This window comes from Lontra canadensis, unplaced genomic scaffold (genome assembly GCF_010015895.1).
Source record: "Lontra canadensis isolate GAN:19392208 unplaced genomic scaffold, GSC_riverotter_1.0 scaffold2, whole genome shotgun sequence".
Classification (NCBI taxonomy): domain Eukaryota; kingdom Metazoa; phylum Chordata; class Mammalia; order Carnivora; family Mustelidae; genus Lontra; species Lontra canadensis.
Window position 1 is genome coordinate 15,330,147 of NW_022630996.1, and position 17,973 is coordinate 15,348,119.

Here is a 17,973-nt window from a genome sequence, read left to right on the forward strand (position 1 = left end):
AGCAGCTTCTGAGAACTCCACTATCCAGCTACCCTACTGCTTTCAAGCTTTGTGCTATAAAAGTAATACAGAGCTCCTGTAATTCCTTCTTATGCCAGGAACTCTGAGCGTTCATTTTAAGAATAAATTGGTGATTTCCTTTTAAGGTCCCTTGGATGATTTTTCTAAGCTCAGGAATGGAGAAGATACTTTATAAATGATTGAATTGGAAATTTCCCCCTTGCTGCAAGTGTCTCTGAGGTGAAGGGTTATCAAGATGATGAAATAGGAAGGGAGCTTGAGATAATCCCCAAATATATCTGACTTAATGCCTGTAGGGGTGGGACAGCAGTCATTCCCAGTCCATTCTAGGGTGATGGAATGGTGTTACTCAGCTTGGGTTGGGCTGGGGAGGGAGGGGGGTGCTTTTCTGTTAGGTTGTGGTCGCCTGTCCCCTGATGATCCATTCTTTCTGTACAGGCATTTGAACTTGGAGTAGTATGATTTTTAAATCTTTACAAATGGAATGTATAAACCATATAAATTCAGATATATTTCATATATGTCCATTTGCTTAAAGACTAAAAATTGGCATGCTGATAGTTTTGAGCCCTAAATTCCTAGTCAGAAAGAAATCAATATAACTGTTTAACAGTGAACTATACAGAAAAGCAATTATATATCCTGCAGAAATGTAGTTATTTCTCAAACCTTATCTTAACATATTTTTCCAGATAATGTAATTATTTCATCATAACTTTCAAAGTAAACATGTCTAAACTTCAGACATTGTTTATTTATTCACCAGTGACACAGCAGATGCCCATGTACTTTTAAATTAATGATGTAATATGAAATTGCTTGGGACAAATGACTAGGCTGATTTAACTTCTTCATAATTTTTCTTTTGCCTTTGTATGTGCTTTCAGAACTTAGAAATACCTACAGATGTGTACCATCTTCTCTTAGGGAAGTAGAAGTAGTTGAAATATTTGTACAAGCTGTGCTTGTTTCCTTCAAAGGAACATTGCATAAGAGAGTTATAATCAGTTGGGGGGGTGACCTATTTTCAGGTCATCAACAATATAATTACTGTTGAATTTGCTTTAAACATTTTGAAAGCTAGTGGCTCATTTAGAATAGGGAAGGTTTCCTTTTTGAGTTGTATAGGTAGTTGTAGAATTATATAGAAGGGCAAGGAGATTAGATAATCCCAACCTTAGATTCTTTTTAAATTCTGCCTCTGTAGTATCTAGGCATACCCTTCTTCCTGAGCCAAATTGAGCTCTTAAATATTAAGATGTGCAAATTTAGATTAAGCTTCCTTACTGCTTAGATCTTGGAATGTTAATATGTGTATATATATATGTTTGATTGCTACTTATTTATTTTATTAAACGCCGCATAGTCTTAGTAGGAATGTAAGCAGGTCCAGGTGACCAAAAATAAAGAAAAAAATGTCTCATAATTCTGTCCCTCAATGGGTATTATTTACATTCTGATGTATTTACTTTAAAACAATTTTCTAGGCATTTTTCAGTATATATCCAGTGTTATTTGACATGCTCACCTTTTGGGGTATCCTCTAAATAAGTTTTAGAGAATTTTCAGTAGGTACACGATTGCCTAACTAAAAATACCCTTTAAAAACAATTTCTATCATTATACAAGTTTGGGTTTTTTCCCCTCAAAATGGCAGTAAAGCTGTCTCTTTGGGAAGAGAAGGAATGTAAAGAGGGTATGAAGTTTTCAGTGCCATCATCATTTCTGACCTCTTAAGCTGATCTTCTAGAATGTTATATTCTCTTGGAGGATCATTAGTGATAATGTGTAGGAAGTCATCTTGATGCTTTGAAGCTGGATATAAGTTTTTGAAATGGCTAAAGTTCGTTTAATTTCGCAGAATAAGATAAATGGAAAAACTGAATGACATCAGTTGGGGTGTAAAATGATACATGATTCTGAAATTTCCTTAAGTTTAAGAATTATGATTTTCTTATGAACTGGCCCTAAAGGCACTCTCAAAAGAGAAATTACAAAGCTCCTCTGACCAGTTGTAACATCATTGAGATATTTGCATGGCTTTCCAGAGAGACTGCTTTGAAATAAATCCTATCTGAATCTTTAAGTTCTGATTTATTCGAAAGTTCAGACTTTCGGGGCACCTGGGGGGCTCAGTGGATAAAGCCTCTGCCTTCGGGTTGGGTCAGGATCTCAGGGTCCTGGGATCGAGCCCTGCATCAGGCTCTCTGTTTGGCAGGGAGCCTGCTTCCCTCTCTTTATGCCTCCACTCTGCCTGCTTCTGCCCTCTTTCTCTCTGACAAATAAATACATAAAATCTTTTTTTAAAAAAAAGTTCAGATTTTTATCTTTTTCATCCAGAAAGGTTCCTAGCATGCTAGTGCTGCTGGCATCCCCAGCTACGTAGAGTTGGGAGAATGCACTTGATCCATGGACTGGTGATTGGGAAAGAGTGCTTCTGGCCCTGGTTTTCCTTGACCAAGAGAATGATACTTATCTGGACCGTTGTGTCCTTTTCTAGAAAATGAGATGCTAGAATTAAGTGAACTCTGCATGTTTGATAGTGACCAATGTATTAGACACTCGGGATAGATGGCAGTTTTCTAATAATTAGGAAGGTCACAGAAGGCTCTCACTAGTTAGGAGAGAAGACCCACATAAATAAAATACTGCATGGGCTTTAGTGACAACGTTTCATTGCTTTTTAGGAGAGGTGTGAGTTAGTACCTCAGTCGGGGAAGAGAGTGTACGGAAGGAGATAGGCTTTTACAAGAAAGATTTTGTTCGGTGTGTTGAGAATATAGTTTTAGAAAAAAGCTTTAGAGTTGTGAAGGTGCGCATAAGGACTTCAGAAATAATACTCTCTCAGAACTCCCAGTCATCCCCCATCAGTGAAGATTTTGTTTCATGCAGAGAAGCTGCTCCAGAGACTGCCGTATGCCATCCTTCCCCAGATGGCTTCCAGCAGGTGCTCGTCTATTAAGAGAATGCTTTTTCCAGAGAAAACACAGACTCACAGTTGCTGTGGGGGTGAAATAAAGATGAGTGATCCCCATCTACGAAGAGGGGGAATGGAGCAGTTTTGGATAAAAATGGAAAAGTAACCGATAAGCATAGGATACAAAACAGTTTTATGCCTCTTCCAAAGAATGCGTATTTTTAAAAGTGGGAGATACAGAACTTGTCAGATTGGCAAGTGTCATGTAGCTGACTTAGCAGTATATGTTGATTGACGAAGATTTTATATCCTTTTAGTGATTTTTGCATAAATTATCTTACGATTCAGAGATGTGCACTAAGATTAATGTATCCGATCATGCAATTTGCAGTGGTGTTCTTAAAATTTGTTTTTAAAACTTTGAAGCAACCTAAGTGGCCCAGTAGATAATAAAGTAGTTAAATTATGGCATATATTAATGGGCAAAATGCCTTAAAGTCATTCCTAATGTTTTAACCCCATCTTTAAAGGAACACATAGGGACGCCTGGGTGGCTTAGTCCATTAAACCTCTGCCTTCAGGTCAGGTCATCATCCCAGGGTCCTGGAATCGAGTCCCACATTGGACTCCTTGCTCAGCGGGGAGCCTGCTTCTCCCTCTGCCTGCTGCTCCTCGTGTTTGTGCTCGCTCTCTTTCTCTCTCTCTGACAAGTAAATGTAATCTTTTAAAAATAAATAAAGGAATACACAGAAAAATGGTAATCTTCTATAGTGTAACTTGTAATTTTTCCATGAAATTCCAAGTATGAATGCCAAAACATTGATACAGTTATCCATGGGTGTTAAAGGGATTAAAAACATTTTTTTGGTGTAATTTCTAAATACAATAAGGTCCTTTATATTATAGAAGGATGTAGTTTTAAACATATGGCAGATGTGTAACTTTGAATGTCCCTCTCCATCTTTGTCTGGGTGTACACTTTTCCTGTCCTTTGTTCTAGAAGCCATTAAGCTTATCCTTGGCCAGAATTCTCACCTGGTAGCTTGCTAAGAGCCTGCTGGCCCTCATGTTTCCCCACCAGTTTCCTTTTTCCTTTTAGTTTTAATGATGTGTGTGTGTAAGGGTACAGACTGTTCTCTTTCCTTTGTTTTTCTGCTTGCAGTTTCGTTTATTGTATCTTGGGCACTGTCTCTACACCTTTACATGTAACTTCATTTTTTTTTCTTTCATGTCCTCTTGTCCCTTCTCTTGGGTTGCTGCTGCAGGCAGTCCTCTTTTCTGTCTGACTCTTCCACTTGTGTTCCCCACCTTGCTCCATTTTTCTCTTCAGATGAACCAGAAAAGGCCCTTGTTCGTAGCTAATAAATAATAATAATATTTTTGATAAACCTAAGCCCGGGGGGGGGGATTATGTCTTCCAATAAAATACAGACATAAGATACTAGATTTAAGGCTTTCAGCCTCTAAAAGTCTGGAAAATGCCTTGAAGTCTGCCTTCAGGATCTGTAGTGGTCTCCATCACACCACAGCTACTTAAACAGAAGCATTCAAGAGAAAATTAAGAATTTGTCATTTTATGTTATTTTATGTCCTCTTTCAGAAGTACAGAGTATTTTAGAATCTTTTATAATAACCATAACCTTTCTTAGTGTGGGAACTCTGTCACCACTTAACACTAATTTTTTTTTTCATTTATACTTTTTTTTTTTTTAAAGATTTTATTTATTTAACAGACAGATCACAAGTAGGCAGAGAGGCAGGCAGAGAGGGTGGGGGGATGCAGGCTTTCTGCTGAGCAGAAAGCCCTATGTGGGGCTCGATCCCAGGACCCTGAGATCATGACCTGAGCCAAAGGCAGAGGCTTTAACCTACTGAGCCACCCAGGCACCCCTCATTTTATACTTCCCAAAAATAGAAAACTATGTTGTAAGATCCAGGTAACAAGCCTGGAAACAAACTTTTGAAATACTGCCTGTGTACATCTCCACATTAGCAGTGAGGATGACTCTCTCCCAGGAGCAAGCTGCAGGCATTGTGTGTCTGGATTGAAATTTGGTGATACCAGAGCAGAGTAAGAGGAATGGTTAGTTGAGAACAAGGTACTGGAGGGACTGCTTAATGGTTTGCTTAATGTCGATAAAATGGCCGGGGTTGGGGGGAAGGGTACCATGCTCATTCTGCAGTGGAATTTAATGCCAATGGCATATAGCAAGAGCTAGCCAAACTGTATGAGTAAATGGAGACCAAATGGAAAGGTTATGAGCAGTGACAATAGCTGGAAAACGATGCTGAGCTCTCCCAGTGGCCTTTATGGTTAGGTCAGCTCTTCCCTAAATAGAACTGTTTAGATCTTCCTGTTTCAAGGAAACTAGATTAGATAACCTGTCACAGTCCCTTCTAAGTCTCCCAGTCTGCCAGAGGTTCTTAATTAGAAGATATTCTGATAATCAGTGCACCTTATTAGTTGTATTTGTGCCAGCAGTTAAGGAAAGTGATTGAACCTTTTTCGTTGTCAGAATAGCAGACACTTCTAGCATTATACGTTTTTGTTCACTGTGGCCAGAAATTACCTCACAATATTTTTGGAATGGAATTTTATGGTATGGCCAAACTATAGAGTTTAGAATGTTTACCATTATACTTTGTGTCTTCCTAGATGGAAACATTGTACAGTTACCTCCTCAGTGTGTTGTCAGGGGTGGACCAGGATTTGGAGTAGGGTATATCGTTTCTGAAAGGATTTGGGCTTAGTCATTTAGCAGAGGCTTGTTTGGACCATTATATTTCCACAAGTAGAATGAGTTCTTAGACTGAGGAAGCAAAATTCCATTCAGATCACCTCTATACTTCTCTACTTTCATGACCTTGGTTTTGAATTTAGTTTCTGTCTCAGTTATATAATTGCTACTTTGTAGTGATCTATATCTTTGGAATTCCAGTAGAGAGAAACAAGGTTCTAGTGGGAAGGTTTCATTAAAATTTTTTTGTTTTGCTTTTTCATTTTTTTTAGATGATGCTATGAGAATGTAAGCCATTGTTAAAAGCTCCCTTTTTACTGCTGTTCGGAAAGTGAAATTTTGCAGTTAGTTTGTTTTAGAGTATATCTGGCAGCTGAAGCAGAACCTACTTTGTCAGAATATGGTTACACTTTACGCTATTTCTTCCAATCAGCTCCACAATTTTATTAGCTACCAGCTGTATACGGGGGATTACTCTAGGTGCTGGAGATAGAGGTGAACAAATTGTTCTCTTGACCCTTACATTCTTTGAGGGGTAAAAAGATAAAGCAAAAATTTAAATGTCTGATAGCTTTATAGAGAATTGATGTGATGAAATTGACATAATAGCTACCTTAGATTAGGTGTTGAGTAAGGGCTTCTCTGACAAAGTAAATTTAAGCTTTAGGTTTAAATGAAAAGGGAAAAATAAGCCAGCCCTGACCCTCAAATATCAGTGAGGAGAGCATTCCAAGCAGAAGAAATTGTGAGGGCCAAGGCCCTAAGGCAGATGGGAGCTTAGCATGCACAAGAAAGGTGGAAGGATGGGTGAACAGCGAAGTAGAAGAGAGGGTCCAAGTGGCAAGTAGGGTGAGGTCCTGTAGGGCTTTGTGGGCCAGGTTAAATGATTGAGTTTAATTTGAATGCAGTGGAAAAATCATTGAAAGGTTCTAAGCAGGTTTTAATGATCACTCTCTTATTGTGGGAGAAGAGTAGAAATACTGGTGGTTTGGATCAGGGTGCCAACATTGAGAAACTCTGATGTCTATAATACATTGTCTCAAAGAAGTTTGGCTGTATGGAGGAAAGCACACAAACGGGGGGAGATAAAAGGAAGGTTTGTGTTTTACTACTGAAACGGGAGATTCTGAAGGACGCCTATGTGCTTACTCTAGGGAGTTGTCCAGAAAAAGAGGGAAATCTTGGTGATGCTGGGGATCAGGAGGGGGCTTGAAGGTACAGTGCCTCTGAGATGTTAGAAGGGACAAGATCAGAACACAAATGGAGGACTTGTGTTTTGGAAGGCCTTAAACATTTGAGTGAACAGTTGAGGCAGGAAAAATGAGCATGTGTGCTGGGAGGATTTTGATGGGAAAAATGAAGAATCCTGCCCATTGGTCCACAATTTCTCAAAGAAAATGGGCAGAGCTTTGAAGTCAGAGTGAAAATGGAGGAGCAAAGGGAACAGAAGATTTGCAGAATAACGGTAAAATGCCTGAGTCATTGGAGAATGGGAAAAGGAAGATTACTGGTGATGTTGAACCCACAGAAGGTTACTGAGCATACTTTTAAAAGTTGGTGCATATGCTGTGTCTCTCCTCCCTGCCAGCCCAGTAGATACAAACTCCATGAAGGCAGGCCCTGGTTCTGTTGTACTAACATTCTTTCTTCTCTCCTCGGGATTTGAGACACTGCCTGCTCTGTATTGAGGTGAGGGCATGAACAAGTGAATGAATGAGTGTTTAATGGCACCTTCAAGTCCAAGTACAGCAGATGTGAATGATGGGTTTCCTCATTATAGATGGGTGTTTTGGAGGGACGAGGGCACAGGATTTGCAGAGGGTTGTTACAAAGCAATAATGGTGATGGCTCTTAAATCTTAAACTAAGCAAGGATGGGTGAAGATAGGGCTGGTAGGCGGGAAGAAGGGGGGGGGGCGGTCAGTGGATTCGCATTCATAGGAGACTGCGGTGGCCAGAGGTGTCTGTGATTTTGGAGGTGAAGCTGTCTCTAAGATGGCGAAGTTCGGGTATGTCCTGGCAGTGTGAATGAGATGTGATAGAGGAAGGGGACACTGAGGGGAAGCTTCAGGGACTGAGACGACGGGGTGAGGAGTGTGGTCTGTATGGGTGATAGGTAATATCTCTATAAATGATGAGAGATAGAGACAGACAGACAGATTTGGGGGCCAGGTGCTGAAGTTCTAAGTGATAGAAGAACCTAGTGGTCAGATTGGCCCTATTAATGGAAAAACCCCTGTTAACAGTCTGTAATATCTAAATTCATTCACCTTCATCTGGCTCTTAACCAGAATAAAAATAGTAGTGAGCTTTTCCTCCCCCTTGCCCCAGGAGGGCCTTGCCTCTGTACAAGCTTGCTTCTGAAGCTGGCTTATATCAGGTTTAATTCTGCCTTTGGTGATTCGTTATTATATAATCTTCCCATTTGCTATATAAAAATTCTGCCTAACTTGCTCTTTAGATTAGTTCCTACTTAATTATAGTAGGTGACCTCTAGCTTTTGAACTGGTTATTAATTTTGACATCTTTCTGGCATTAACTCCATTCCTTCTTTGTTGGATTGTTACCATAATGAAAACATGTATTCTTCTTGGCTTCCTCTATCTTTAGTTAAACTGTGAATCTTCTGAAAACAAATAAGAGTAATGTCTTAGTTCCCTTTGAAAAACTTGTTCACTGTAATTTAAGATTGTTTCATATTTCTGGTGGTGTGAAAACCTTATTGCTAGAAGGAATGTCACATATATCACCCAGTTGCCTCATTTTAGGGATAGTAAAAACGAGGCTCAGGAAGGTGGAGATAAATCACTACTAACTAGTTGCAGAATCTGACTTCTGGTTTTATTTCACCCCATCCCAAATGCGATTAGAATGGTCTTTTTAGTAGTAAATGTTGGAGTAACTACATTTGCTATTTCCTGCGTGATGGGGTTATGGGAAACCCAAAATCCAGTAATCAGCACAGCCTGTAATGCTCTGGACAGTTGCTAAAGGATTCAGAGACGAGGAGGTAGGAGCAGATATTTTCATTCTTAGGACAAGGAAAGTGAGATGAAGTTACTTACCCGAGCTCATGAAGCTGATAGTAACCTTGAGTGCTTACTGTGGGCCGGTTGCTGGTCAGGTGCTGTACGTAGATTCATTGACTCTTCATAACAGCCCTGTGATGTGTAGATACCAATATTTAACCTAGCTTTATGAAGAAAGAAAGAAAGAAAGGCAAAGGGATTCAGTAACTCTTGGCCGAGGTTCACAGGGTAGAACCCAAGCAGTCTGACTGGAGCCTCATCTTTTAACCATGACTTTGTTGACTCAGAGTGGCCGTGTGTGTTCTCTACTGCCCTGACCATGAGAATTAATACTGCCTGATTTCAGACACTGTGGTTATAAGAATATCAGGAGAGTGAAAGATAAATTGTGGAGAAAGGAAAGAGATTATAATCTTCCAAAGATGAAACTACAGGAGAGTAGATCTAAGGCTACAAGTCTTAATCTGCTAGGTTGGTAGCAGGGTTTGGCTGTGGAAGGATAACACTTCACCTGTTCTTAGTTATAAATGAACTTTTCTTATCCGTCCAGCCCATTCCTCAGATTCCATATTGTCAGAGAGAAAGGAAGAAACAGAAAAGAGGACCCCTTGTTGAGTTTAGATCTCCTGAACACACACAGGATCAGGCAGAAGTTCCCATGACACAGGGCATTGACAGTGAGCTCCTTGCTTGGTTCCTCACCTAAGAAGAGACCGGCCCAGGTCCATCTCTCCTGAGTCGGAAAGGCTCAGCTCTCTGAAGAGACTTCTGCCCGGGTGCAGGCTGCCACGGGCTGGGCCTGGCTGTCTGAGGTAAGATGAAACTCTCTCTGAGCGTGTGCTCGTGCGCAGAGCTGGCAGGATGGCTGTTGCTGCCGAAGCTGGCGGCATCCCCACCCCCTGGAACATCCCAACCCTGGTCACCTCCTGCATACTAGGAACGGAGACTCAAGTTGTTACCCTTAAAAAAGGTGTACTCTGAGACACTGCTGTAGGGACGATAAGATTCAATCTTTAATAAATATATTTTGAACAGTTATAGCTACTTTAAAAAATAGAATTAATCAGTTTGCTTTTGAATTGTCTACTTTATGTGGGCATCTATCATGAAGATGGAATATCAGAATAATTGAATATATTCACTTACTGTTTTCTCACAGGAATTCGTAAACTTAAAATTAAATTGTATCAGCCACAACTGCCTCAACCATCTGCAGTCCAAGTGCATTTTACCCCTGGGATAGAGCTACCATTTTTGCCCTTGGTGCTGCTGTTTGCCTACTTACCTTAGGGTGGATTTACCTTGTTTCATGAGTCACTTGTTTGACTTCTCATTTCACAAGATTATTCTGAAGGAAATTTCTGTATTGATAACTGGCCCCTAGGTATTTCATTCTGTCCATAAATTTGATCATTAAAAATATCCTCACAAGTAAGAGGTGGTGAATTTTTCCCACTTCTATTTACATATTGACCCCAGTATCAGAAGTTACTCGAAAGTGTGTACAACTCTGTACAGATCCCCTCCTGGGATTAGACAACAGAAACAGGCTAAAATAAAAACCAGTTTTCAGCAGGACTCAGTGTGATGTCATTTACTTTCTCTGCCTATTAGCCTGTGGGTCAAAAGATTTGTTATTCCAGAACAGTTGAGATTAGAGTATAACAAGCAAAAGCATGGCATATTTTTCTGTTTTAATAGTCTGTTCTTTTCCTTTTTAAGATACGTAGTTTTTTTTTTTTTTTTTTTAACCTCAACTAAGCATGATTTGGATTCCTACTCCAGAGTTATAAATGACCTGATTCCCTTCTGCCGAAAGACCGAGGATGAGGTGGTGAGCTGTTTCACTAAACCTTTGTTCCTAACGTCCTCCCTTCTGCAAGTTTCTGAAGTCATGCCAGAGAATAATTGTCTAAAAGATTTGAAGGTGTTCTGAATTGTATCTGGTCAAATCACTGAAATATATATATGATTAGAAAATGTCTGGTGAATAAAATCTTAAATCATGTAGATTAAAAATGACTTGCTACTTCCACTTATCGTGTTTTCATAAAAGCAGTTTTCAAAATATATTTTCTTAAAATATCTTCAAAATAGTTCCTGGTTGAATGGAAACAAGTGTTGGGAAAATTCTCTTAACTGCGGACGTATTCATTAGTGTGGTGATAGCATTGCCAAAAGGAAGGAAAACGTGCCAGGGCAAACACGCTCAGTCCTGAGAATGTTCCTTCTCTGAATTCTGAATTCCTAGCCTGTTCTTTCTCTGCCTCCTCCCCTTCTCGTCCAGAAGTGCCCTTGTTGCCATCGTTATCTAGAATGTGAGTGGCTTTGCCAGAAACGCTCTCCACAGCTTGTCTGAGAGCAGATGTAAAGGAGAATACTCCTTTCTGTTTATTTGCTTTGGGGGTTTTTCTAACAGTTGAAAAAGCCTGGTATAGGAAGAGATCATTGTAGTCTGGAGATTGTTTTTTGGGTAGAATTGGTCTGGCTGAATTTGTTCCTCCAAGGCAAGGTTATAAACTCTGTTTCTACCTACTTTGGAGTAGTCCATGGATTTTGTATCTCTTTATGGTATTTTAGCATGTTGTTAGCCTTGTATTACATGCTCCAGAGTATTTCTGTACCTAAAAATGTGCCTTGCAGAATTAATTTCCTTTATGGACTTAACTATTGGACATTTCCTCTAAACTCCTCTGTTGCCAGAGCTCTGGCCATTGTACTAAATTCTGGATTGTTAGAGCTGATAGTCCCTTTATTAACGGAATGAAGAGTGGAGATTTTGGAGATCATACAGTCTGGCTATTTCATGTGAAGACCTAGACCCACAGAAGTGAAGCGATCTAGCCAGGGCTTGCAGTTAATAGCAGGGTTGAGACCAGAACTCAAGTCCTTGTGAATCCTTTCCCGTCTGAGTTTGCCCTCTGTCTCAGAGCGCAGATGATGTTTTATACTTAGCAGGGGCACTGGGATTAGGCTCCAACCCATTTATTACTAAGAGTATGTTTACTAAGTCCTTTTTGGCACTATTATATACTCTTGGTTTCAGCCAAGCCAGAATCTTGACTTAATTGAAAACAGTGTGGGAACTCTATTGATTCCAAATGTAATCTCCAGACCTTGTACCAGGAGGGAGGCACCTTAATCTTTCAGAGACTGTTTTGGTAAACATTTAAAGCTCTTTTGACCCTAGCTGTTTTCTTAACACCTTTGGGGTTCCCTGTGCCATCAGATTGTTTAAACTTCATTTTTACTGTGGGAGAGACAGCCCACTCCATTTTGCTCGAGACCTTTGTTCTGTCCCCAGCACTAAGGTGCTGTGACCTGATTGAGCTGTTTCCTTATTCACCTGTTTTGTTTTGTTTTGTTTTGTTTTAGAGATAAGACTTTTGTTAGAAACAACAATTTTACAGAGGGATTGTATGTATCACTGTTTTAGCTAAGTCTCTGGCTTCCCACCTCAGAATGATTTAAAATCCGTACCCTTAAAAGGGCCCACAAATGCTCATCACCTCTCTGACCTCGCTTCTTGGCTTCTCCTTACTCAACTCCTTCAGCCTCACCAGTCTCTCTGCTGGTCTTCAGACACAACAAGCAAAGTCCTGATGGATTTTGCGCTTGGCTGTTTGTGTTGTATAGATTCTCTTCCCCTAGATACTGAATGATTCCTCCCTTACCTCCTTCGAATTGACACCTCCCTGAGGCCCTCCCTGACCATCCCATTTACAACTGCAGCCCCCACCCCAGCATTCCTGTCTGGCACCTTCTAGCAGAGTACTTCTGTTCATAAAGAGCTCTCCAGGGGCTTCTTAGATTGTAGCACTGGGGACCTCTGCCGTAGACGTTGCTTTCCTAGGTGTTACTCATGAACCATGTAGCAGAAGCAGGATTTAAGCATCAAGAACGAATTTTAAGTTTTTAATTGTGTCCTCAAGCCAAAGTACTTTTCACAGAGCTGAAAAAGTACTTTTCACAGAATAGAATGAGTCTCTTGAATTAAACCATCTAGTGGCTAAACATCAGTGTTTCCCACTCATCCGGAAGTTTCTCGGCAGTGGTGATAGCAGTAGATTCCCGTTTGTAACTGATATGGAGGATCACATGCCTTATAACCTGAAGATCTTTTTTGATTTTTTTTGGGGGGGGGATGGATTTATAATACTGAAACAAGAACGTGTTTATTATTTTATTTTATTTTTTATTTTATTTTATTTGATCTGAGATCAAATAAAATAGTTGATTTTTCTTAAAATGGTTCAGCATTAGATAACCTATGTATAATTGGGTCTGCTTTAGTATGTTTGCTACTGTTTATAATTTTTTTTAACTTGAAAGGGTTTTTTTTTTTTTTCCCAACTATTAAAATGACACAATGTAGAAATTTTGGAAAGTCAGGAGAGTAATACTAATGCGGGAGTCTCTCAAAGTTGACTACTGTTGACACTTGGTTGTTTTCTTCTAGCTTTTTTGACATTGCTGTGATCCTACTTTGGGTATGGGATTGGGGAGCGGGGTGGTGATGCGATTTGAAAACTATAATGGAGACAGTATTCCCACCATGAAGAATTAACCACTGTTAACAGTTGTATATGTTTGCTTCTAGTGTCCTACCTATGTGCACACTTAAAAAAAAAAAAAAAAAGAGCAAATAATATACAAGCCGATTACCTCTTTTTAAAAGAAATAGTGTTATAGATAGGTTCATCTTTCATCACCATTCCAATTCTGTTCCCTGTTCCCACATGATCTTGACCCTGTGCCCTCACTGAAATAGTTGATTACTTCAGTAAGTTCATTTTATGTTGGTCCAGTACAGTTTTCTGTACTTTTGTTATCATAGAGATAGGTAGCATTGCCTTGTTTTAGTGTATCTAAATGGTATCATGCTACAAATACTATTCTACAACTTTTTTTTTCCTCCCCTCAGCTATGGGTCTATCCAAATTGATACTTAGCTAGTTCATTACCTTAGGACTCCCAGCATATGGATGTACTACAGTCTCTCCAGTCCCTTTGATAGGATTGCATTTGGTTCTTGGCCTTTAAAATAATGCTGGGACAAATACCCTCATGGTTCTTCATGGATACATTTATTAGTGTTTTTCCAAGCTCATATAGAATTGTTATCCTCTTAACATTAAGACATGAACATTTATATTGGCTTAGTTTAATCTCTTCAATAAATACGTACTTAAATCTAGACTTGGAAGCAACTTATTTCCTTAATGAAAAAATTAATATGAAATAGAAATTGGATACAAGTCATTTCTTTTTACATCGGAGTAATCTAAACATTGCATGGGCTTTCGAGAGAATTAGAGAAAACAAGCTATTTCAACATGAAAGAGTAAAAAACAAAATTTAGAAGCATAGTTAGTATTGGACTAGAGCAAGGAAAGAGTGAAATATATAACCAGGATTTTGTATATCTGTTTCCTGAGTCTAGAGAAGTTTTTTAGATTTTTCCAAGATGACCTTTGTTGAAACTAGTCTTTGAGGATCCTTCTCTAATGCCCCTTCTCAGCACTTCCTGGTACCTTCCCTCTTTCCCTCTCATGCCCTCAACTATGTCAGTTCTTTGTGCGCTCTGCCCTTACTGACTTGTGTCCCATCTCGCCACTGAGGTGACCTCCTAGGGAAAGTGTGCTGCCTCGCTACCTTTATGCCCTGAACCAGCACAGTGCCAGACAAACAGGTGTTAACCAAGTATATTTTGAATGAAAGAAAGAGAAATGGGAGGTGGGACGGGGGAGGAGTGAAAGAGGGTGGGATTGGGAGGGACATAGTGACTGTCACTGTAGTAGGGAACTTCAATTTATTGAAAGTGTGAAATGGCATAAAGAAGTCTCGAGATGAGGATGATAAAATGACAGCTTTGACAGTGGACCTCTTCTTTAGCATATTGTCATTTGCATATATATAAACTGATTAAATCACTGATTCTTTTTTTTTTAAAGGTAATTCTTTTTTTTTTTTTTAAAGATTTTATTTATTTATTAGAGATCACAAGTAGGCAGAGAGAGAAGGAAGCCAGGCTCCCCACAGAGCAGAGAGCCCGATGTGGGGCTCAATCCCAGAACCCTGGGATCATGACCTGAGCCAAAGGCAGAGGCTTTAACCCACTGACCCACCCAGGCACCCCAAATCACTGATTCTTAATTAGAGAAAAAATTAGTTTTTCCTTGGAACTTAAACATCAATATTTTGTTAAAGTCTAGTCGATAGTAGAGCATGTGACCCTTGATCTCAGGGTTGTGAGTTCGAGTACTGCATTGGGTGTGGAGATTACTTAAAAATAAAATCTTTTAAAAAAATTATAAATACATAATTTGTTAAAAGTCTCTCCTTGTTTTTCTAGAATAAATCAAAAAACTTGAATCCCTGACAGATACAGCCATCTGACAGATCTTTTTTTTTAACTCCTTGCCTCATTTCGTGGTTGCCCCAATTTTAATCAAAAAACTGGGTTTCCTGGAATGAGTAGACTGAAGTTAAAGGAAATATTTTGGTCACTGTTCTTATGAAATCCTTTGTGGATGGGAAGCGGTGCTTCTTTAGTGTTTCCAACAGCTTCATTCATGTTCCGCACACAGTGTAGCTCAGCAGTATACCAGTAACTGAGCCACAGAAGGAGAAGTTCAAATGCAGAACCTCTAAATTTAGAGATTGAACAACAAAACCTTTGGGAGGGAAGTCAGAGTAGCTTTCTTAACTTTCTGATAAAAGGAATCGGCACCAGTTACAACCCATTTAGGACTACACATTGTCTTAGCAGGTACCCTTCATAGCTCAGAAAAGTCTCTCAATGATTATTCTGTATATAAGAAGCTGCATTGCTCTCAAAGTTTGCTCATTTTTTTAATAGAACTCTGATGTGCTTTAAGTAATTGACACTGTCAGGAGAATATATCATCTTATCAGTAACCAAGCATATAAGATTAAAAGTAATCAGTTATGGGTATCATCAACTTTTTCCAATACTGAAATTGTTTCCAGTACTGAAATACTTAAAAACTAATTGTTCTCTGGACACTTTTTTGCTGCTAATTAACATCTCTTTTTACAGGATTCATGAATAAAATTTTCCATCCCAACATTGATGAAGCGTAAGTAACTGTTTAAAAATGTTTAAATCTTAGCAGCAACTGCTCTTTTTAAGCATTCATCTCTTTCTCTCCATTATTAAAAATTATCTTTTTCTCAATTATCTTTTTGGATTTTATCAGCGGAGAGGACTGTGTGGCCACTTACACTATGGAGTCCAGGGTTCTGATACTCGAAACCACCTAGTGCAGGTCCTGCTGTTGGGCTGCTTAGTTTTTACATTGTGCGTGGGTCCTTCATTCCCTGCATTTGCCCTGCTCCACGGCTCTGTTCTCTTTGTGTGGACACAATTCACAGATCAGTTTTCTGTATACAAATGTACTGTTTCCAGCCCCTAAGTGTTTCTGGGTTCTTGAGAGTAAAGCAAACGTGAATGGCTGTAGTTTCATTTAGTTAATGACTCTTACTTACCCTTTCTTTCCTTCTAATATTTTATTAGTGATGCTTTAAAATGTGCCTCCTGTTGTGTACTTCCAGTGCTGTTTGCAGTACATTTTTTTGTTCCGCAGTTTTTCCTCGTCACAGCACTAAATTCTGCTGTTACACACATAACAACAGGAGGTATTCTGAGCTCTGAGTGGGTCATGCACACACATCATGCCCCGTTGTCCCCACACACTCTGTGTCCGTCACCGGGGCATGATCCACAAGGATGCTTTGTTGGTCACCACAGCACAGTCAGATGCAGGAATTGAATACAGCCCAGTACTACTAAATCTACTGCCACATTCAGCCGCATGTACCTTTTTGGCACTACCCGCCCCCACCCCCCAATCCCCCCGTCCGCCAGTCAGTGAAGGATCATCAGCCCAGGACCATGTATTGCATTTACTTGTCATGTTTCTTTAAACTACTTTAATCTGGAATAATTCCTCAGCTTTTTTAAAGTTGACATTTTAAAAGAATATAGATCAGTTATTTTAAAGACCGCCCCCCAGTTTGGGGTTGTGTGGGGTTTCCTCCTCATTAGAGCCAGAGGATGCATGTTAGGCCTGAAGTGCCACATCCTGGGCAGGCGCACAGGGTTGTCTGCCCCACCTTCTGCCGGGTCCTCCCTGTGAAGCCTCAGCACCTGTTTAAGGTGTTGTCTAGTTTCTCCATTGTGTAGTTGCGGGTTTTCCCTTTCAATCTTTAAGGAAACACTTAAGATTTCGTATATATTCTGCTCCTCATCGTACTTTTCCTAATTGGAATTCTTTCTTTTTCTTTTTCTTTTCTTTTCTTTTCTTTTTTTTTTGATGGTCTATTAAAGGTGTACTTTTCTTGATAAGTAAAATTAGTTGCCAGATACATGCGACTAGCTTTCTAATTTTTAAAAAAATGCCATTCTTTCCATCTGTTTCAGGTCAGGAACTGTGTGTCTAGATGTAATTAATCAAACTTGGACAGCTCTCTATGGTGAGTTTGGCCATGGAATTTATTTTTTAGAGATGTTGAGACACTGCCTAAAAAATGTTGTTTGGCTTTTCTTCTCTGGTTTAAGATGTTTTGTTGGGAATGGGAAGGGATGATGAGGGCCTGGATGGGAAAGTTTTATCAGTGAAAAAAAAATTTTCTCTGAAGTACGAACTTCAATTTAGCAGGGGAAGTTTAAAATAATCTCGCGGGATTCTGCACTTAAGGTGTAGTGATGTACGAATGCAGACCTACAAATACACACATGTAAACATTGTGTTTGTGTGTGTGTGTGTGTGTCTGTGTGTATGTGTGTGTGTGTGTGTGTGCAGAAGCACACTGTCTACCTGTTCACTTGTAATACCTTTGAATTTTGGAAAAACTTCTAGGAATGTCCCTGTGAAGTGAGATGGTGTATTAAGAGGTTTGGGAGTCTTCTGTTTTGAAGCTCAAAATCTCGTTATGAAACAAAGAATAATTTAACCTTGCCTCAGTGCTGAAATCAACATCTCTTCTTAAAATGAATCATGATACATCGCGATACAATGCTAAGTATCACAGAGAGATACAAGGAGTATCACGCCTTCTCTCCCTGAGCTTGTAACTTGGAGAGTTAAGAATGTTTTGAAATATACTTAATTAGGGATACAACAAACGGATCTGTATACCCCCACATGTCCAAGTTCTCAGGTGTCACAGACTCTGCTCTCATGCCCCTCCCCATGAGGCTTCCCCTGATGCCCCAGCTGCAGGCAATCTCTGCACACTCCTGC

At 39.6% G+C, this 17,973-nt stretch overlaps 1 protein-coding gene across 2 annotated transcripts in view; it reads left to right on the forward strand.

The window, feature by feature from the left end:
• Positions 1–17,973, forward strand: part of UBE2H (ubiquitin conjugating enzyme E2 H) — a 103,298-nt gene that overhangs the window by 64,514 nt on the left and 20,811 nt on the right. The window contains exons 4-5 of one of the 2 annotated variants that reach the window (XM_032869273.1): positions 15,768–15,807; positions 17,151–17,203. The exons of the other annotated variant lie outside the window; for it this stretch is intronic. Of the exons in view, the coding sequence (XP_032725164.1) occupies positions 15,768–15,807; positions 17,151–17,203 (93 nt within the window). The remainder of the gene's footprint in view (positions 1–15,767; positions 15,808–17,150; positions 17,204–17,973) is intronic. 2 annotated transcript variants of the gene reach the window in all.